Source organism: Cyprinodon variegatus, unplaced genomic scaffold (assembly GCF_000732505.1).
Source record: "Cyprinodon variegatus isolate N-32 unplaced genomic scaffold, C_variegatus-1.0 Scaffold172, whole genome shotgun sequence".
In the NCBI taxonomy this organism is placed as follows: Eukaryota; Metazoa; Chordata; class Actinopteri; order Cyprinodontiformes; family Cyprinodontidae; genus Cyprinodon; species Cyprinodon variegatus.
This window is the reverse complement of record NW_015150625.1, coordinates 463370-486115: the sequence shown is the minus strand read 5'-3', so window position 1 is coordinate 486115 and position 22746 is coordinate 463370. Positions and strand designations below refer to the sequence as shown.

General features: G+C 36.0%; 1 protein-coding gene across 1 annotated transcript in view; it reads left to right on the top strand.

The window, feature by feature from the left end:
• The window catches only part of slc13a4 (solute carrier family 13 (sodium/sulfate symporter), member 4), a 34839-nt gene that overhangs the window by 4206 nt on the left and 7887 nt on the right, over nt 1–22746 (top strand). Inside the window, exons 2-8 of the mRNA XM_015378429.1 lie at nt 5549–5677; nt 12970–13106; nt 13207–13382; nt 14863–14926; nt 16577–16616; nt 17508–17588; nt 17691–17875. Coding sequence (XP_015233915.1) covers nt 5549–5677; nt 12970–13106; nt 13207–13382; nt 14863–14926; nt 16577–16616; nt 17508–17588; nt 17691–17875 — 812 coding nt within the window. The remainder of the gene's footprint in view (nt 1–5548; nt 5678–12969; nt 13107–13206; nt 13383–14862; nt 14927–16576; nt 16617–17507; nt 17589–17690; nt 17876–22746) is intronic.

Here is a 22746-nt window from a genome sequence, read left to right as displayed (position 1 = left end):
TTCTATTTGTGAGATTGAAGTCAGCATTTTAAGATGAAAGGCAAAAAACAATAGCCTTTTATCTTTAATTAAATGGCCGTTTTTTTGTTTTCCCCAGTGGCCTTAAACCGCTTCCATACTTCGAGAGCTAACTGAAGAAAAAAGAAAAAAAGTACTATTGGTAAGGCTATAATATTCTAGATACCATCCAAGATATTAGAATAAGATGCTTTAATTAAATTATATTGATGATGAAAAACAAGGAGAATGTGAGGAATATGAAGGTTCATGAAATTCGGTGTCATCATTGCCGTATACAACAAGCTTTGTAATTTCATAGTCTCCTAAATTGAGCATTGTTATGACAGTGTAAAGGGCAGATTAGACTGCTGCAACCGCACACATCAAATGTCGCTTTCATCTGGTTGCGAACCAGTTTTGCTGGTATGCTTCTGCAACGCTGGTCTGGAATTTCTAGGGACGCACAGCAGTTTTCCCACCAAAGCTGTAGGGGGAGCCTATTGGAGAACTCGCGAGAACTTCGGCGGATGGTCACGAGAACTTTTTCAGCGGCCCCGGCTGAAGTGTTTTCCAAAACAACATGTCTGATGCATCGTACAAGTGGTTGTACATCCTTGATCAACCTTTCATCGTGGTTATCCATTGTTGTTATTGCTCTTCGGTTATTAAAAATGGCGCGCCCCGGCACCGAATCGAGAAGGATGACCACACAGACAGCCGGAAAGGCATACCAAGGACCAATCACAGCTGCTTTTTGTCTGCGCACTTCTGCTTGAGGTCTGCACGAGTTTGCGACAGTCCTGTAGTCAGGATTGTTTTTAGGTGCGGGACGACGGTTGCAGAATCTCTGCGCAGGGGGAATGGCTGTGCACAGAGACAGATTTGACGGTTGCAGAGGCTATGCGTCAGAAGTATAAATTGGCCTTAAAGGGCGGATTAGATTTCTGCAACCGCACACATCAAATGTTGTTTGGGTCTGGTTGCAAACCAGTATTGCTGGTATGCTTCTACACGGTCTGTCTGGAATTTCTAGGGATGCACAGCAGTTTCCCGCCAAAGCGCAAAGGTGATCTTATTCGAGAACTTGCGAGAACTTCGTTTTGGCAGAGCCCTCTGCATCTATATATAATTTGTCTGAGGCATCGTACAAGTGGTTGTACTTCCGAACCTCCTCGATTGAGCTTTCGATGCAGAGGCTATGTGTCAGAAGCATAAATTGGCCTTAGGAAAATAAAAGCATGTAAGAAATATCTAGTTGTTCTGTGGAATAAAATGTAAATGTGATGCAGTGATGCCCTAGGACCTACCTACTGGATTCAGCAGTACAACTTCTGTTTTTAGTTGTTTGTGTTGCTGATTTTACAATTTTTCCTTACTTCTCCTACAGAAAAAGCTGAATATTTGACCCCTTTGCGATTAGGTATCCTGTTAGCTTTGTTAGTTTTAGATCACAGGGTTTTTTATCTTTTTAAACGCCACTGGTACTTTGAACATATTTCAGCAAGAAATATTTCAATAATATTGTTGATGCTCTAAATGAAGGGCATTAGTGTGTGGTAACACAAGGAAATGACTTAGCTCTTTTGTTAGAATGTTTGACCTAATCTGTGCTTTCTATGGAGTTAATTCTACAACAAAAGATGAAAAAATGTGTGCATGAATCCTGTATGTTACTGAGAAATGGAAGTTATCCAAATGTGGTGAAAAAGAAGAATCCTGTTTTGACCTCTAACCTCTTATGAGTCCTTAGTGTAGCTTACAGCAGTACCAACACATTTGCATTTAAGTGGATGATTAACGTGCTTCGTTACTTGCTATCTTTTGCCTTGTTGCTTTTTTATCTGGCTCTGTTCACAGACTGAGATAGTGTTTAATCAGTCTCATCAATCAGTGCTTTTTAAAGCAATGCGTGTTTTCCACTGTTCCCATTTCCTTTACTGCTTCTGGATAACAGTCGTCTGATGAGATAATCAATGAGATGTTTAGAAGGAAATAGTTTGGTTTTGTAATAAAGTCTTGGTGTACTAGCTGGATGTGTTTTAGGAGAATTAACTCAGTCTCTATAAAATGGGTTCTGTGTTTAATGTAATTACATTCTTCAAAACACTCTTTTGTTTTGGTAACATTATACTTATTTTTTAAGCAAAGAAAGTAATTAAAATATTAACACTGGAAAAACAGTCTAGAAATAAGTAAAAAAAATTCTGAAGTTAAGTGCATTTATCCTTAATTTGAGTATTTAAATTAGATGATTCGCAAATGGAATGAGTATTTTTACTCTTAAAATAAGATATTTACTGTAGATAAAATGCACTTGAAATAAGAAAATGCATTGTTTTCTTATTTTAACTGTAAGTTCCATTGGCAAAATGTCTCTTTTACCTCCTCAATTCAAGAAGAAATGCACTTATTTTAAGAAATAATGACTTATCTAGATTTAGATTTTTTGGGATCAAAGTTGTTATAATCATAGTGACTTTATAGCATGGTGATCATTTTGATTGCTATGCTTTTAGCATAATGAGTTGATTATGTCTATTATGACAAAAAAAAAAATGTAAATCTGCAATTGTGAGATAGAAATGAAATTATATTATTTACATGTACATAGACATAGTCCAACAAGCCTTACCAGTAGCTTGGACCAGACCATGGAATTGACTTTAAGCCATTTAACTCTGTATAAAAATAGGATTTTATTCATAAACTAGTGACCATTCACATCTTTTTACTCTAAAAGTACGTTGTTTTTTTTATAAATAAACATATTGTTGGTTATATTTATAATCTTGCCTTTATTTACAACCAAGAGATTCTTATGTTCCAGTGAGTTCAACAGTCATGACAGCAACTCTTTCGTCAACTAACCCATATTAACCTCTCATTTGTGATGCGCCCGGTATAATCACAAAGGGTTACAGCTCTTAAATTGGGAAACAAAAGCAAATCAAGTCACTGATAATGAAGGACAATAGAGCAGTAATCAGGATCAATAATCAATCACCAGTGCCTGCCAATTTACCTCAAGATTAGCTTCCATTTCCTTACTGTGTTTTATTTTTTGTTAGCATCTTTGAAACATGTTTCCTTTTTAAACATTTAGCACCTAACGTGACAAGTCTCAAGCAACAAAGAGAGCGAAGCTGCCAAAGAACAAAAGTCTTTGCAAAGCTGGGCTGTTTTGAAGGGATTTAAAGTTTAGTTGCACATTGGTGTCTAAGAAGGCTTTTGAGCGCCAATCTGCTTGTTATGTTTTCAGGGGTTGTTATGTTTTCTGGGCTCTTTCAAATTTTTTAATCTATACTTTCCTGGTAGAATGGTCCAACGTAAGGCCAGAATGAGCTGTAAAAAAGATTTATTAGCATTTCATAGAGGAATTTTACAGGCTCAGCCTATTTTATTTAAAGTTTGCAAACCCACTTTCCTTACATTTAACAACTACTCTACTTTGTGTAATCGCTTAGTTAAATAAAACCTTTTGCAAGGCATGAGGATGTTTTCAGAGAAGATTAATAAGGTGTACTTTTGTTTAACTAAAATAGTAAAAGAAGATTAGAAAATGATGCCTTCTATCAGATAATAAATCAAACCTTTGCTGATTAGGGTAAACAAGGTGAGGATATCAGACATATCTGATGCTTTTAGCAATCTTAACATCTGCTTTAAAGAACAGAATTCTCTGATAATGCGTTGTTGTTGAAAATCTCTATTAAACCTCAGAACAAGCTCACATTATCCCAGGATTGTAACTAATCCTTAATGATGACGGTTATTACTAAGTCTACAGAGCCTAATGCTATCTGTGGAAGCACACTGTGTGCCACTCGACTAAAACACGAGGGAACTTGGTGAAGTCAGACCTCTTAGATCCCTGGTTATGGAGGATTTTTAAAATGCTCTGAGAATAAAAAAGCTGATTTACTATAAAGATGGTGCTTTAAAACCCTCCCAGTTTGTTTACCAGCATTTGAAATTGGAAAGATATTTCGCTACCCTGTTTATTCTTTTTTTTCCTTCCTTCCTTGTGTAATACTTTGTATCTTTCTTAAACTCTCCTTTCTTGCACCATCCCACCTCTTGTTGTTGTTGTTTTTTCCTAAAATTGTCCCTTTCTTCCATCTTGTATCCTTTCTACCCTGTTTTATTCCTCCCCACCTCATCTTAATGTCTGCAGGACGGTGTGTGTGCCGCTGCGCTCCCAAACCCTTTATTGTTAACAGTATGGGCTTTGCAATGGTGCAAAAGTGCTGTGTCAAGCAGAGCACAAGCTCTGCACAAGGCACCCCATTGCAAGCTCCATTCCACTATGCTGAACTCTCCCCAGTAAACCGTCAAAGTGCTCCACTCTACCTAGAAACAGTTGCTTGCTCCCTGGACCGGAGGGTTTTGTTCACTCACATCCTCTTCTTCCTTGTTTCTGTCAAGACTCAGAACAGAGGACCCAGAATCCAGGCATGACAGACAGTGGGAAAACTTAAAAGCATTTATTTAAACAATCACAGGGACATCTATAGGAGAGAAATAAAGGTTAGTGACCATGATAATCTGATCCAGGTTCAGTCCACAAAGAATCCAACAGGAGTCCAAAGACTGGTCAGGCAAACAGATCAGACAGGGGCAGGCAGGCTCAAAAGTCTGAATACAGAAACAGGTCATCAGGCAAACAGAACACTATTAGAAACACTCGAAAACTCTCTACACCAAAGGCTCAAGAATAATTGACACTGATGGCTGGGATCAAGGAGTTTAAATAGAAGCAGGAGCAGGTGGATTAGATGAGCAGTGATGAGTAATCAGGCAGAGTTAGACAGGTGAATGGAATGAGCAATTAGGCCAGCCATCAGCAACCAAAATCATGACAGTTTTTCTTTATTAACCAGCAGAGCTAGTGCTTGCTTTTAGCACGGGACTGAGGCATATTTGCTGCTAACTACAACAATTGACCTACTACTCAGATAGCTCCATCTTTTTATTGTTTCTTCTTTTAATTTCCCTTTCTTACTCCTTTTGTTTATTCTTTTTGCTTGTTGTTTCTTCCTTCAACTGTTCTTCTTTTTTCTATTCTTTTTTCAGGTTGCATATATGACTTAAACTTATTATGTGTAATAAGCGGTGATCTGGTTGAATTTACCATTGAAACCCATTGTGAGCTTTGCTAATCTGCTTCTGAAAGAGCAGGGGTCTTTCCAAAAGAAATGAAAAACTCTTTGAATTGTTCAAACTGTGGGAGAAACTTTGTAAAAATGAATCAATGATTCTTACGCCCTGATGTCTCTTATCTTATTTGTGAACTGTGTAGATTCCTAGTAGGATTGTTCATAAGAAAATGGTTATGATATTTGTACTCCCTGAGGGCGTTGCAATAAGTTTCTAGCCAAGAAAAGATTGCATGTTGGCATCTGTGATATTAGAATGACAGTATGCAGCCACAAGTAATAACATCATGAAAATTAACCAAGGAATAACTATTGAAATTGTTAAACATGAAAATTGTTTCTACATTTTCAGTTGGATAAAGATTTAAATGCTTGTGTTTTCTGGTTTGCAGGAGGCATGCTGTGCTTATGTGTTGATGGTGACCGCAGTCTACTGGGTGTCCGAGGCTGTTCCCCTTGGTGCTGCCGCCCTGGTCCCGGCTTTCCTCTATCCCCTCTTTGGAGTTCTCAAGTCCAGCGAGGTGATCATTGGTTTAAGTTCTTAAAATTCTTAAAAAGAAAAAAAATAGATGACATAAGTCAACCAAACGTTAATGTTGAGATTTTAAAGATGGAAGTGAAAACAGAAAGCATCAGTTCTTTGCTGATCAAGAGAAAAAGGTAAGGAGATGGGATACAAGTAAGGAAAAAGCACCAATAATAGGGGACACAGGGAGGTAACAGAGGTACTGCACTTTTAAAATGAAGGGTGAAAGTAGATTAGGTAGAACACAAGTAATAAGAGAAAACTAAGAAGGGAAAACACAACGATGGAATATGGTTTGGTTATGTTTGACTCACAAACAATCCGCTCAGTAAAACAAAACGTGCAGCTTTCATTCTGTGCGACCAACACCCCACTACATGAGGAAGTAGAGCAGTGATTCCCGACTTGGGGTACTTGCAAGGGGTGTTGGAAAATATTGCATTTCTTAGGTAATAAAATGAAATTGGGCTGGGATCTGTTTTATTTATTTATTTATTTTTATCAGCCAAAAAGTTTTTTTTTTGTTTTTTTTTTTTTTAGAGTTAACCTTTATCTTTGACTCACATCAAAAACCAAGCAGAGGAAGAGACTGGATGCAGAGAACAGCCTGGGAGCAATTGTTATTCACACTGAGCTATCAAACCAGTTCAGGTGTCTTGATAAAAACAAAGTCAAACTATACACAGTCTGACTATAAATTTTGTTCTGTATTTTGTTCCCAATTCATCAGGTTTAAATGTGATTATAAGGGAGTTACTCAGAAGATCTCCAGTTTTATAAATACAGGTTTATTATCTGATTTTATTTTGCATTTATTTCGATCCCTTTTTAAATTCCAGGCAACATATTTATGTTGTTTTTGTTTGAGATGGAAACATAAAATGCCTTTGAATTAGATGCTCAAGTTCAAAGATTAAGGAAAATAGTTTTCTTTTGTTTTACAATCACTTCTTATACTTTTCTCTGGGTAAGACAAAATGCCCAAAGGGGTACACAAGTCAAAAAAGGTTGGGAAACACTGAAGTAGGGGAGAAAGTCATTTAAATCTTTTTGAATGCCTCTTCATACCTTCCAAAACAGTTATTTCTATTTTGTGACAACCTACTAATGGTAGTGAAATTTCTGAGTTAAATCTTAAAAATTTTCATAGATGCTTACATTTGTGAACCCTCCCATTTACGAGCTTTTGCTTGCTCACCATTTTTTTCTGTCTGCATAGTTACACATTTTCCTAAGTGCTAGGGGGTGGGGGGAGAATGCACATTCAGGGTGAGAATGCACATTCAGAAGTAGACCTGACCTTTCTTTCGACTCAGAGTTTATCATCTAATAATATTTTGAGCACATAATCACCCCTTAAAATATATGTAAAACTTTATTTAAAAAAGTTTTAAATTATAACGTAAAACATTTGACAGCTTGAAATCAGAATAGCTTCCATTAAACTAGTAACACACGTTTTATTCCCAAATGTTAGTGAAATGTACTAAAAAGACGTTTTCTCTGGGGTAGAACACAGTCGAAGCTCATGGCTGTCATCAGGTCTCTTAGAAAAGCAAAACAATTTCTGGCAGGCTTTTTGTTTTCTATGACAAATTCTACCAGTGAATGTGGGAAATGATATTAGATGCTTTTAGTCTAATCTGACTAAAGTAAATTTGGTGAACTTTTTCTACAAAGCTGGCAGGAACTTGGACTATGAATTCTTAAATACTTTTGCAGCAGAAACTAAAGTATAGAGGTGGGATGTAAATATGTGTCTATTTTTTTTCTCCTAATTGGTCTACGAAATCCTGATCAGAAAGAATTTGGGTGAAAGGTCTTTCTGTGTTCGGCGTGTTCCAAGAATTCAGCTCTGCGTGAGTTTTTCCAGGGTCTCTCCGTGTTTCCATGCACTGATTGGATTTTCTTCCTGACATTTATTTGATTGACCTGAAGCCTCATTATCATAAACTATCACCGGTTACTTCTATTCAAACGCTGTATCTGGATACCATACTAATTCACTGCTTTTGGTCATTTTAGATTTCTGGGTTATTTTACATATTAAAAGAATATGATACCTGAGATAAGGTAAAACTGCTTTATGTTTGGGATGTTTCTTTAGCATTTATTTGAAGAGTTGTTTAACTGCTATCTGTAATTTTGTTGAGAAAACATGAAAAAAGATTGTTTTGTTTTTTAATAGTAATAGAAATACATCTTTAAATAATTAAAATTATAAACTGGCAGCTGGTTTAAAAATGTTAGTATTATGAAAATTCTACAAAGACATGTAATTAAATACATAATATATAATGAAATAATAAGGTGCAACATTTATTTATTTGTCTAATACTAGCAGTAGACATGCCGGTCTGTCATGCTGTAAGTGCCGTAAAACCTGACATTATCCAATGACAAGTGTCGTTACTGTATCAGTTGAATGCAAACGTGAGTTGTGTGTCGCTCATTATTTGCAGAGTGAAAGTCGCTCTTGTGCGACGATCCGTTCAGTTCACTGGTCACAAAAAATATGAAGGTATTCCGTGAACACCATTCATTGATAAAAAATTCAACTGGCAACCAACTAAACCATCTAAATTAATATATATATATCTATATATATATATACTTAGATGGTTGCCAGTTGAATTTTCTTGGGTTACAGACTGTAATATTTACAAACCTATACTTTGGTTCATTTTCCCGCTGGAAGGTGAACCTCTGTCTCTGTTTTAAATCACAAGAAGACTGACTGGTTTTGGTCAAGAGGCAGCATCCATCTTTCCCTGGAGTTGGACCGGTTTACTACTCTCTGTTGCTTAGAAAATAAATAAAAAAAACACCTCCACAGCATGATGCTGCCACCACCATGTTTCACTATAGGGATGGTGTTTTTTAGATATTGGGATGTGTTGAGTTTGCAACAGATGCAGCATTTTCTTGCTCCAAACATTAAATTTTAGTCTAATCTGACCAGGGCGCCCTCCTCCTGACCCTAACACCTGAATGTTGCAGCAGGAATAGAGACTCATCAGACCAGGCAATGTTTCTCCAATCATTTAATATCCAATTTTGATGAGCCTGTGTAAATTGTAACCTCAGCCCATCTGCCATAACCTTCAGTTCAGTCTGGCCATTCTCCTCTGAAATCATCAGCAAGGCATTTGGACCCACAGAACTGCCATTTGCTGGATGTTTTCTCTTTTTTTTTAACCATTCTCTGTAAATCCTTCAAATGTGAAAAATCCCAGTAGATCAGCAGTTTCTTAGTCAATTAAATCACCTTTCTTCCCCATTCTGATGCTCTGCCCATGTCTACCTGCCTAAAATGCATTGAAGTGTTCCCATGTGATTTGCTGGCTAGAAATTTGAGTTAGGAAGCAGTTGGACAGGTGTACCTAATAAAGTAGCCAAAGAGTGTATTAGCACTCTATAAACGACCTAATCCAATACCCAAATAGCACAAAGTTTACAAAGATTCTCCCAACACTGCAATTTGGCTCACACTAAAAACTGAGAGCTACTCCAAAATTACCCTCCATCGTATTGAAACAATGTTGCCAACAGTCTGACAGCATGTTAAAGCGACATGCCCTCTTTTAATACTTTTCTTTTTCTTCTAATGTACAGCATTTTAAATTGTCTTGCCGCTGAAAGGGGGTTAGGATTTCGACCCTCGTTATGTAGCTTAACAAATAGCATAACAGCTTAATCACATTATAATTTTGTTTTGGACTAGTATGAACCCTTTAGTTTATGCTTAGGATCTTTGATCCTTAGGCTGCCTTTCTGGTTAATGCACCCTCTTTCAGAGGGCAGGTTTGTTGTGGTACCACATGCTTTCCCTTTAAAGGTGTCATGTTTTATTGCACTCAAACAGAAAAGTTTTCACACCTTGATTTGTATTTCTTAACCACTTTGTCCCCTTCTCTTTAGGCTTTTAGGTTGCAAACAGGTAGATTTCATTTCACTACAGTAATAATGTGACTTTTGAATATAATTGGCTGAACATTAACTTCTTATTGTATATTTCTCTCATTTTACTTCAGCATCTTAGACTATTTTGTGCAGGTCTGTCATGTTTGAATGGTTGACAAAAGGAAATATAAGAAGGGGTGAAGGCACAGACAGATCAAATATTGGGGATCATATCATTTAATTTAATATATATTTCTGTTATACTTCACACTCCCCTATTAGCCTTATATAAACTATGAGCTGTACAGCTCATGTGACCGGAAAGCTGCCACGGCACTGTAGTTCGGTGGCACTGTAATCTCGTTTTAGTATTTTCTAAAAATATGCCAGCAGAGATTTATGCAACAATTTGCAGACCTTTATGGTCCTCCCTGTTTGAGCCCCGAGGTTTAGAAATAAATCTCTACCTGCTGTTATTTCACAGCTGAAACCAGCTGCATTAGTGGAAATATAGACTTCTCTTTAACCTCCAAGTTTGATATGGTTCACAGTTGTGAAACGCTGTTTTTAAAGTGCAGCTAGAAAATGCACTGAATACTCTTTCTACTTGTTAAAGTGGTGGATGTGATTTAGTAAACATGGAATTCAAGCACTGCCTCAATTCTCATTGCTGCTACTGCTGCATTGACACAGTACTTATTAGCCACGCTGATATTTGTTTCTTGGTATTAAAAATGTATTTTTTAAAATAAGCAAATATAATGAAATAAATTAACTGCATGAGTTCCTCAAATGTATATGGTTCCCTACATGATTTTAGTAGTTAAACTGTTATTTCTCTAAAGGAGGATCGAAAACTATGGAGGGCTGATGCTGACAGAATTAGAAATAAAAGCAGACATTTATAACTCAACCAATAAATAAACTAATACACTTAAAATTGACCAATCAATTAAAACGTGTTTCTTTTATGAGGATGTTCAATGTATTTACTTGACATTTTATATTGTGATTGACCTTCACATATTTTTCTCTGTTTATTTCCAATATATTCATAAAAATGTTGCTGTATCGGAAGCGATTATGGAGTATGTTTCCCAGTATTGGTATTTACTTTGAAATTTTAGTATAGTGACAACCCAGGTACAAAGTATAAGAATTATTATTTTACAGCTGTGGTAGACTTTTTCTTAATGGTAGAATTACATTTTTCCAGTCATATTCATATAAGAGTTTTTTAGGTTTATTCTTATATTTCTAGTTGTAAAACCTTCAGAAACATCCCTTTGAATTTGAATGGCATTTTTAAAATAATGTTCATGTTTTTATATATATATATTTTTTTTTATTTATCCATATTTTTATCCTAAGTGTATATATTATTATATTTTTTGCATGCCTAATACCCCAGTGTTTTTAGAGATTTTTATAATTTTATTTACCTATTTCATATATGTTTCATGTTGCATGATTGTACCATAAAAAATTCCTAGTTGTGAACTCCTTCACTAACAATGGCAATAAACCCGATTCTGATAAGAGGCCGAGAGAGTACCTAAAATTGTAGTCAAGCAAGAGTAACACTACCCCATCATATTTTAATTAGGTAAGAGTGAAAAGTAGCCATCCAAGAAATGACTAAAGTGAAAGTAAAGTACTGCTGTGGGTGAAAGGTTGGATACGCTCCAAACCACATTTTTTTAAACATAAAACTTATGAAACCAGTACCTCTAGTGCCATTTTTATATTATCCAGATGTAATGGTTGGTTCAAGTTAGCCTGTGTACCAAAACATAAAACACTCTGACATAAACAATAACTGTGTGACTAGCTCTAGTTTTAAAAAAAAGTTTTAGTTTTGTTGTATACATTCTGTGCATACAAAAAGACATTAAAGTTTTGTTTAAGTCTAAGAACTGTAATATAGTAGTTAGCGGTGCTCAGTAGCTAACAGGTTAGCCTCTTTTAGCTCGGTCAGTTAGCCATATTAAGCTACACTACTTTTGAATTCGTATCAACAACAACCGTTCGGTTTCTACAAGTAGAATAACTGTTTTATTTGTCTAAAATCTATACGAAAGTCATTTTTGTGATGTTCCATTTGTCCTCTTCTGCCCTCAGATCTTAATAAAAAGAATAAAAATAAACTGAGACTTTTTGTGTCCCCTTGTTAAATAGCAGAGCTCAGTCTTAAGGGCAGAATATACTTCTGCAACCGCACACATCAAATGTCGCTTGGGTCTGGTCGCAAACCAGTTTTGCTGGTATGCTTCTGCAACGTCGGTCTGGAATTTCTAGGGACGCACAGCAGTTTCCAAAGCGCTAGGGTGAGCCTATTCGAGAACTTGCGAGAACTTCGGCAAATGGTTATTTTCCAAAACAACATGTCTGAGGCATCGTCCAAGTGGTTGAACTTCCGAACTTCCTCAATCAAGCTTTCGTTGTGGTTATCCATTGTTGTTGTTACTCCTCGGTTTTTAAAAATGATGCGCCCTGGCACTGAATCAAGAAGGATGACTACACAGACAGCTGGAAAGGCATATGGAGGACCAATTACAGCTGCTTTTTGTCTGCGCACTTCCGCTTGAGGTTTACGACCGTCTGACGTGTAGTCAGGATTTTTTTTTAGGTGCGCGACGACGGTTGGAGAACCTCTGCGCGAGGGGCGTGGTCGCGTACAGAGACAGATTTGACGTTTGCAGAGGCTATGCGTCAGAGGCATAAATTGGCCTTTAGAAGGCAGTACTTTCCTTCAAAACTGACAATGATTGTTTTCTACTTTTGGCTACTTTAGATCGCCAATGAAATCTAAAATAATAGCAAATAAAAGTCATAAAATATGTTGAAACTCCAAAAGAGATTTGATCCTTAAGAAACGGGTGCAATACATTTTGTCCGAGTGGAGTTGTCATATCTTGACCTCATAAGAAGGAGCCTGAGCAGCTCTGGTATCTACATCGGTTTAAAGTTGTATGTACCAGATCTGCTCGGAACAAGGACAATTTGCTAACTAGCTTTGAGTCTCTGCTATATTGCTATACAGTGCTTTCCGCATTAAACCGAGGGGCACCAACTTCCTATTGAATGGTTATCCTAAACGTTACAGTATTAGAAAAAAACTTACTCCAAGCCAAGCGACATAGCTTTCTATTGGCCATGTGGGCTTATAACCATGCTGTGGGCCAGAAATGTATCCTATGGAAAATTTTACAAATCATAAAGAATAACTTTGATACTTTCAAAGAATAATCAAGGATGGGTTAGTATTTTATTTATTAGTTAGTTTTTCAATAACTTTTTTTTCATCCTGTGAAAAAATTTTGTGCCCGTTTTATCAACTGGAAATTACCCTGACATATTTTGCTCCTGTGTCTTTGTGCTCAGGTAGCATCAGAGTACTGTAAAGACACCACTCTGCTGCTGATGGGAGTCATCTGCCTGGCAGCCTCCATAGAGAAGTGGAACCTGCACAAACGCATCGCCCTGCGTATGGTGATGATTGCAGGGGCCAAGCCTGGCATGTAAGTAGTAGGATTATGCTTATTGACATAAACCAGAAGGGAAAAACCTGTATATTTTTATATAACTGAAAAATATGACCGCTCATTATTTCTCACCCAGGTTGGTGCTGGGCTTCATGTGCTGCACGGTGTTCCTGTCCATGTGGCTCAGCAACACATCCACCACTGCCATGGTGATGCCCATAGCAGAAGCCGTCCTTCAGCAGCTCATCTGCACCGGTTTGGCTGACTCTCACGATGACTCGGAAACAGAGGATTCACCCGAGGAAGACAGTGGTAGGTTGTTCTGGTCCCTCTGTCGCCTTTACATCAAATAAAAAAGGAATGTAAAGGTTTACTTGCAGATTACTTTGCCTCCTTACAGGTCTCTATAGTTTTTTATGTTTTTATTTTATTTTTTACACCTGCTTGTTCTTGATTATCAAACAAACTTTAATATATTACAAATTAAATAAATGCAAAAAGGCAGTTTTAAAAATGTATTATTTATCATGCTGATCTTATACTGAATACAGTGACACAAATCATTAGCATAGATTTGTGCAACCACAGAGCTGTTACCAAGGCCGTGTGCCTCAACAAAATCTTTATGCAAGATGGACGTTTGCCTGCTCTCCGCATCAAGCTCCCAAATTTCACACAGGATACAAACTGCCAGACCCACTGAATTTCAGAACAACCCTGGTTGCAGTGTTTGAGTGTTTTTGCAGTTCAGCTGCTCAGCTGCACCATATTCTGTGTGAAACTGGAGTTAAGAGAGAAAGGGTTTTTATGGTCATTTCACAGCTTCTTGCTCAGAATTTAGTCCATACTTTGACTAGGCCATTCCGCAACTTAAGGACCAATAAGCAAAATTCATCATTTGAGATGGAAACAACTAAGAAGTAGTATGTGCAGAAGGTTTCCAGCCACACATCTTGTTTTGGTCTACAGACATTGCTCAAGAGGCCACCTAGTGGTGAAATTTGCTTACTGCTCTTTGTAGTTAATTGTTTCGTAGCCGTTTGGAGCACTTGAGGTTAATGTCGTCAGCAGGGTTTTTTTTTTATTGAAATGTAGTGATTCTAGTTATAAAGGAGAACACATAAAAAAAAATTACAATTTATCTCATCACTCAACTAAATGTTTTGTTTAGTTATTGGGAATCATCAAAAAATTTTCGGCAAATGTGAGAAAGTATTTGCGTTCTTTCTGGTTAGCAGTGCTTTTGGCCTTTGAGACTAGCATGAACCCCTTATTTGCCCCGTATGTTGAATAAACATTTAGAATAAAAGAGAAAAGTGAGGCGGCATTGTTTTAGATAATGTTCTGATTTCTTTGTAACTTCCTGGATAAATTATTAATGTAGCATTAGTGTCATTCTAAGTACATAATCACATCCTAAATGCTCCCTTCTGTTTTTCCATGTGTGAATTCTGGCTGCATTCTGTGGTTCTCTGGATCCCAAGCTTCGAAACTCTTTCCAGACTGTTACTGAAAAACGTCCAGGATGGTTATGATACAACCTGCTTCATGTTTTCTGTGCGAGGCTGTGTTAGATAGCTTTTTATACTTTATTAAATCAGCTAAAAACATGTATTTTTATAGGATAATTTATTTTATTATTTTATTTGACGATTTAAAATATTGTAAAATGGGAATGTGAGAAAAGCTAAATCAGAATAATCCTGAGAAGAATAAACCATTTTTTAAGTGTATGTAGAAAAATATGTGGTGTGGAGAACCTTTTGAGCATTTTTTTTCTGTCATATTGCAGCTATTTCAACCAAAGAGGAGAACCTAGACAAAAACCAACTAGAGCTGCTCTATCAAAATGAACGGTATGTGTGTGTATGCTCTCTTTTTACAGTCCAAATACTTTACTCTTTTTACTACTAATTTTTCCTAATTGACCATATTTATAACATCCATTTTTTTAATTGAATTTCTATTGTATTTTACACATGAAACACATAAAAAAAACTTTTTTCTTGCTCTTTCCAACTCCACCTGGTTTAAATTAGCAGAGATACCTCTAATTTCTTCTACTTCTAGTTGAATTCCTAAACGATTTATAAACAAAAAAACAAAAAAAACAATAGTTCTGCTTAGTCATTATTTGAGCTTAAATTGCAAGTCTGTATTTACCCCTTTCTTTCTCATCTAAGGCTTTGTTATCTATGTTTAGTGTAATTATTATTCTGTGACACACTGAATATGTTTAAAAAAAAAAATTTATTACCGTTATTTTAGGTGTACCACAGGGTTGTATGTTTAGCCCACTGTTGTTTGAATTCAAATCTAAAAACATTTTTTTCTCATTAAAATAATGTCTGTATTCAAATTGCTTTGTACAGCTAAAATACTTTTCACTTCTGGGGGCAGGCTTGTACTTTTGTATGTTAAGACGAATTGTCATTAGTCCGCAGCCCAATCCCAAAGCACCCTCTATGCACTAACCCCTTACTATTGATACTACTATTGTTACTCCAAATGAAGTCACAATCACAGCTGTGGAGGGTGTGTTGATTGAAGGTGGGGGATGTAAATGAAAATGGGACGGGCTCTTCTCTCCAATGGAAATGGAAAGCAGTTGTTGTTATGGCAACAAAGTGATGCCCCATGTGTACGGCTGTAGCTCTGAGGTTGGCCTGACATTAAATATTTGTCCCTATCTTAAAAGTAATAAAATAAAACAATTTCAAAGAGGATCTTCCCTTTCGAAATTTATGACGTCTTTTTTTTCCTAACTTGTGATTTTCTGTTAGTGTGACAATGATGCAGCAATGTTTTTATTGGTTAACAGCAAGCTTTTGCGTTGAACTTGAAGTGAAGAGAACGTAATCTGTAGAGACACAATTTGAAAAAGAAAAAAGAGGAAAAAATCAAATATGAAAAAATAAACAGAAAAAAGTTTGAAAAATGACAGAAAAAAATGTAATATTAAAAAAGGATTCAAAAAAATTATGAAATCTGTTTTTATTAAGAATTTTGTAGTAGCTGTGAAAAATCAGCCTTTTATGGATTGATTATACCGATAAACCTTGTTATATTTTTTTCACATTTTCTTTTTTTTTAAATCTCTGTATCTTTTAAAAAAATTCACTGTAGAGAAGTTAGTTAGTGTCTCTAACTGGTTTTCTTCTACATTTTTTATCTTTTCTGCTAGAATGCTAATTGTAAAACCTTAATCTGTTTAATAATCCCTCCATTGACTTTCACTACAATTCTCCTTAAAATTTTATAAATAACACATCAAATCTTTACCCATTCAATTTACTTTAATCTTAATAATCTTTTCCTTAAAATGCTTTTTTTGCCACTTTATTTGCATTCTTGATTTTCAAATCTAAATTCGAAAAGAAACTTTAATCACTTTTCCTTATACTTCATATTTCTTGCCTTTTATTCCAAAATGTCATTGTATTCCATATAAAATAATCAATATTTAAATTGTGTTTCTACTTATGGTTGATTTTTTCTCCTTTCAGGAATGAATGTGCCAAACAGGAGCTCTGTGCATTCACTGAGGTAAGATAAAGTTTGCTCTCCTTCTCTTAGTTAAATGCATTGGATTAAAAATTAAAAACGTTTGCATGCATTTCAGTAAATGCCCACAGGCTCAATACTTTGTAAAAAAAAACACAAAAAAACATCCTACCTCCCTCCTAGGTCCTGCTGCAGTCAGCTATCCCCTCACTATGTCACTATCACCAATCAGATTTCAGGCAGAAGATAGTGAATTTTAATTGTGATGTATGTCATCTTTGAGAAGGTTCAAGATTATAATACCATTTTATAAGCTTTATTTGTTTTTTAAACATGTCTGGTGTCATCTTTATCTTCAGGGTGAATATTTTTCCTTTAAACACCAATAGAAGAGACATAGATGTACTTTATTTATAAATGAATGACCTTCCGAAGACAATTGGCTGACCTGGACTTCATTAAGGGTTGTTAGAGGAAAGGTGGCTGGATGAAATTAGAATTCTGCCAAAAGTGCACACACATTATAAACACTCATATGATCAGTTTTTTCACGCGAATAAGAAAGAGGCTACAGGCGCAATAAAAGCAGGCCACATATGCAGAAGATGAGTATGCATATTGGAGGGGCTCATGGTATTAAATCTGGCATAAAATGTTCAAAATGCTCATGGAGACTAGTTTACGTTTGTGTATTTGAAATAAAATGGCTCGTATTATTACTCTTGTCCACTTTTTGGCACAATTCTAACTTCATATGGCTGAATCCAAATGCCCTAATCATGCATCCTTTACTTTTTACTTTCAACTATGCTCTGCATCTATTACGTGGTTTGTGGTTGTGATATAAAAAGTGCAGATAATAGAAAATAGATATATTTCACAGGTCAGTAAAGTTTCTTTCTCCCTGTGCTTTTCTTGTGTCTCTTCGGAAAGGCGGGCGACATGAACGGTTTTGGTCTTCAGCCCGTCCTGAACAAGACATTTGTGAGACAAACCAACGGACACCTTCCACAAGTTAGTGATAAGTTGCCTTATAAACTTGGCTGCTTCAATATTTCTTAGCCAGGGTCCATGCATGTTAAAGTGTCTAAATGTATTCCTCTGACTCCTCTTCAGGTTGCCATAGAGATCCCAAACGTGAAGCGAGTAAAGGCCAGAAGAGACTCCCAGTACCCAACGAAGAGGGATCACATGATCTGTAAATGCCTGTCGCTAAGCATCACCTACGCTGCGACCATCGGAGGACTCATCACCATCACTGGCACATCCACCAACCTCATCTTTGCTGAACAGTTTAACACGTAGGTCTACCTTCACTTGTTCAGAAGCTTAAATTCAGACCTTTAATTTCTTTAAGTTAGGGTCTAAGTTACTTTCACTGAAGCTGCAACCACTCAACCTAATGCTTAACATTTAAGTCTGAAGAAAGGAATGAGCAACCAGCAAACCTGTTGGATGTTTTGGAATTTAGTAACTGAGATTTACCTTCAAAATCAAACAGGAAATTAAAAAACAAAAACAAAACTTTTTTTTTTTTTTAGAAACCCATTTTAACTGGTCTTTAGACTTTTTATTGGTAAAATTAGCGTAATTACTATGGCGTTAATTTTGTTCCATTATTTTTGAGAGCAAAAACACAGATTTTATAAATTGAAATTTTGAAATGAAACTTTGAAAAACGTCTTAATAAAAAAAAAAAAAAGGTTTTGAGATTAACTTTGCCACTTTATCAGATTTTATTTTACTTTTTTGATTATTCTTTTTAATTTTTTGTTTTATTATATACATTTCTGGGTATATTTTGTTTTCAAATTTTGTTTGTTGAGCTTTCCTTTTCAGATTGAGTTTTCCAAATTGCATTCTTCTCAAATAGTGTTTTACATATCACATTATCTTATTACTTACAGTATACAAACGCTTGTTTTCGACTGATAATAATGTTGATGCTAACGTTCATTCAGACCATCAGAAATAAATGTGTGAGGAGAATGTCATCCTTAAAACACAACTTAAAAAAATTTTACTTGTAAAGCCTGATTTTAAAAAACATTTGAAAAAAAAAATAAGATATAGATAAATTAACGGGTGTGCTTTAGTGGCACAGCGGTTACTGTGCACGACTCATGTCATGTCAGTTCTTAGCATGGCCGATCCGGGTTCGAAGCCGATCCTGTGGTCCTTTGCCGCATGTCTCTCCCCATCTATACTTACCCCTTTCCTGTCAGCCTACTTTCAAAATAAGAGCTACTACTACTGTAAAAATTAACAATTTGTTCAAAGTTGCATTTCTAGATTGCATTTTTTTCTAATTTCTATTTACAAAACATGTTCTTTGCTTGCAACAAAAGTAGAACAAAATTAATTCCATATACAGTAGCAGCCATTAAAAATGTCCCTTTCCAGTCAAACACCAGCAGAATGGCAGCCCACTTCCCTCCAACTCCCAGCAAAATCCCCTCCAACTTCCAGCCACTGGAGTGACCCCCTCTTGCATATTCTGTTACTCTGACTCCACAATTTCACCGAATTATAGGGGCTTACCGAGAGATAAGGCTTCTCTTTAGATCTTAATGTCCAAAAATCATGACAGAAATAATATTTTAGTACAAAGATTGATGTTTAAAAATGAATTGTAGGGGAGCAGCTAAGGATCCATTAAGGAAAGTGGGGAAATTATGAATGGCTACTACTGGGGTTAATGAAGAACTTTCTAAAACCTAGAAATCACCCTTCAGTTGCACAGCATTATGAAAGAAGTATTTTTAAAAGCACCAAGTAGGAATTGCAGAATACTTGTTTTTGACTCAACATTTAAGAGCAAAGGGATTATTTAGATAAGAAGCCACTAGATTTCTACTCAAAATGCCCTAATATTTCAGAGTTTATGTTTCCCTGCACTCTACCAAGATCTATGGGACTTAAAAAATTTACTGTACTTTTCTTCGTATTCATCTTTTGTTTCACACCAAGAAAAAACATAACTTTTTTGCTTTTCTGTAGAGCTCAGTCTTAGTCTTATCTGACCAAACATAATATTCAAAATACTATCACTGTAATATTCTTTTTTTTTTTTTTACCAGCAGCCTGTAAAACACCCTTTCTTGGTTTGATTTTTGAATACATGCTCAGCTTTCCTTGGCATCCATTGTTGCCGTAATTTAACACTGTGTGAAATCAGTATCCAGGGGGCCTGGTAAGGTCCAAATTTAAACTAATTAGTCTGTATGGTGCCAATCGAGCCGATTTTCTCCAGCCAGTGTTTTAAGTCTCACAGAATGGTCTCCTTCATGTCACAGCTCAGTGGGCAAAGGTCAGATTTTCTAATTCTCTGTGCACTCAGGTTGGTGTTTGTGTGTGGCAGACATAATCCTCAGAGTATATTTCCAGGAAATACAGTAAGCTTAGTGGGTGTGAAGAGAAATAATCCTTTAAAAAACATGTTGAAGTGTAAATGTTGGGTCTTTTCTGGAGAATTTTGAATTTTCTGGGATAGTAAACTTGCTAAAAAAGAAAGCTGGTGTGGTTTTGATAACTAAAGCTTTAAGTTGTTATTAAAAGGCTGGAATTTGGTGATCTGAAAAAGTTATAACCTGTAGAGATCCGCCGATACACGATCTGTTTTTAAAGTTGATGTTGATTATTTTCCATCTATCCGATCCTTCTATTTGCTCCTGAGACGCACATTTATTTTTGCAGTGAAAAGTCTTAATTTCATGCCACGCTATGCAGAAGCTCAGTCTGCACCACTGAAGATTTTGAAGCTGTTTTTCTCTAAAAGAATAACACAATAATAAATGTTACACAAGACACAATGAAATACTAATCATACAAATTAACTTATAAATGAAACAAAACATAAACAATAGATAGCAAAAAGAGGGAGAAGTAGATCATGTGATATCATGGCATGTCTCCTGATTGATCTATTGAATCTGTGAACATATGCACATACCAACCAATAGAAAATAAGGAACAAAAACAACAAAATAAAACATTGACCAAATATATTGGAAAGCTAATATATCAGTGGTAACCTGGTTGAAATATCTTCGATTGCTAGCAGTTTGCTTACTTTTTAATCATGCAAATGTTCTCCAAATCAGAGTGTCTCCTCAGCCCTCCTTCGGTGAACTCTAAAGCTAATTTTACGACAGTTTTGAGTTCTAGAAAGGTGAATTTAAAAAAAGCTAATTTTCACTCATATCGTTCTTTGGATTTAATGCTATCCTGGAAAAAGAAAAAAAAACTGCCTTAATGTTGTTCTTACAAAAATAATGAGGAGCTGCCCATAATTTCACTTAGTTTGATAAAAATGTCCAACCCATTTAAAGAATAGCCAGCCCACAGCATGAGGCTGCCACCACCATGTTGTAGAATTTGCATTAGGGATCTAAGGAAATTTGATTATGTCCAATATCACGATATTTCATGAAACAACAGCTGTATTTATAAAAAATAACAAAATTTGGGCATTTCATTTGACAATAGTTGCATCATTTCAAAATGCCAAAATTGCAAAATGTTGTTGGACGATAGTTCAATTGATTCTGTCATGAAAGATCTGAAGGATTCAAAGGTCTGACCTACATGCAGAAAACCAAACAGAGAGACCATGGGAAGGTTTAACAGGTTTATTGAGAACTGGTAGAGAAGGGTCTAGTGCTGCTCTGAACACTGCTGAACCGGGACTGAAAAATGAATGGGGAGTTCCTGTGGTTAGTTCAGGCTCAGTGGGAAATTTGAGCTTCGATTTGCAAAAGGGAATAAAGGCAACAGGACCCACTTTTCCAGAAAAGGTGTCTTTCTCTGAATTGATGTGTTTCCTTGAGGAATGGAGGAGCTGACTGCGACTTAGATTTCCTATGGTACTTGAACAGTTTCTTGTGGAGATGAATCCCCTGCTCAGTGTGAAGCTCAAACAATCCTTTGGGGAAAAGTAGATCCAAACCTCCAGTTTGAATCTCCAGCTCAGTTTGAAGCTCAGACGATCCTTCCAGGGAGAGAAGGTCCAAAACATCCAGTTTGCAGGATGACTTCCTGCCGAGAGGCAAAGACAAAAAAACAACAAGGTTAAAACTCAGTTTAACTCAGCAAAACTCAGCTTGGCTAGAGTACCCAAAACTCGCAAACACTCTGGATTTCGAGGTAGTGGCAGTCAGCAGCTTAAGAGTCCTCAAGGTAATGAGGCAACCATCCGCAGGTGTGTGAGAGGGCCAACGAGAACCAGGCGCCACCTGGTGGCGGAGGGAGAACACACAAAAACACAACCCACACAAACTGGATTCCTAACAGATTCAAAATGCCACAGTACAGATTTTTTATCAGGTGATAGACTTATCGATTAAAAATTACCGAAATTGTGAGATTTCATTAGATGATTTTGTATCGATTCAAAATACCAAAATCAGGCTATTTAATTAGCTGGTAGTTCTATTGATTTTAAACAAAAAAATCACAATACTTTATAAATTGGTAGTTGTATGTAGTAAAAATACTAGAACTGAGATATTTCATTAGGTGATCTTGGTATTTATTTAAAATACAGTTGAATGAATCTTAAATGTAAAAAAAAATGTTTATAGTTGAACATCCATGTCAATCTCACGCTTTTATGAAAACCTCCAGCCACTAGTAGGCAGCACAACCTAAGAGCCTATTATTTATCTGCTCTCCAGCCAGAGCAGAGCAACAACACAATCTGATTAAGTTTTTCTTAAGTTTTTTTATGAAAATTTCAATGTCAATTTTCTTAATATTTTGGATAAACCTTATAGTGACATATGTATTGTGATATGTTTCGCCAAATTCTTACTATTTAATGCCCCTAGCTTGCAAGGTATTGTTTTAGGATTAGTTGTAGGGCTGAAACAATTAATTAGATTAATCGATTATTGAAATAATCATCAACTAATTTAGTAATCGATTAATCGTCTCTTTAGCTGACAGAGCAAGTCACCTTGAGCAGCAAATATATAAAAACTATTTAAAAAATATGTAAACACTTTGCATTTAAGATAAAAATCTTTTTCATCTGCCAGTATGCTCAATCCAGAACTCCTCAATTAAAAAGCTCTATTTTCACTTGGTTTAATTTTGCAAACACTCTTCTTTAAGGAACCTTTTGCAATTCGATTATTACTCGAAAAAATAATCGACATATTAATCGCATTGC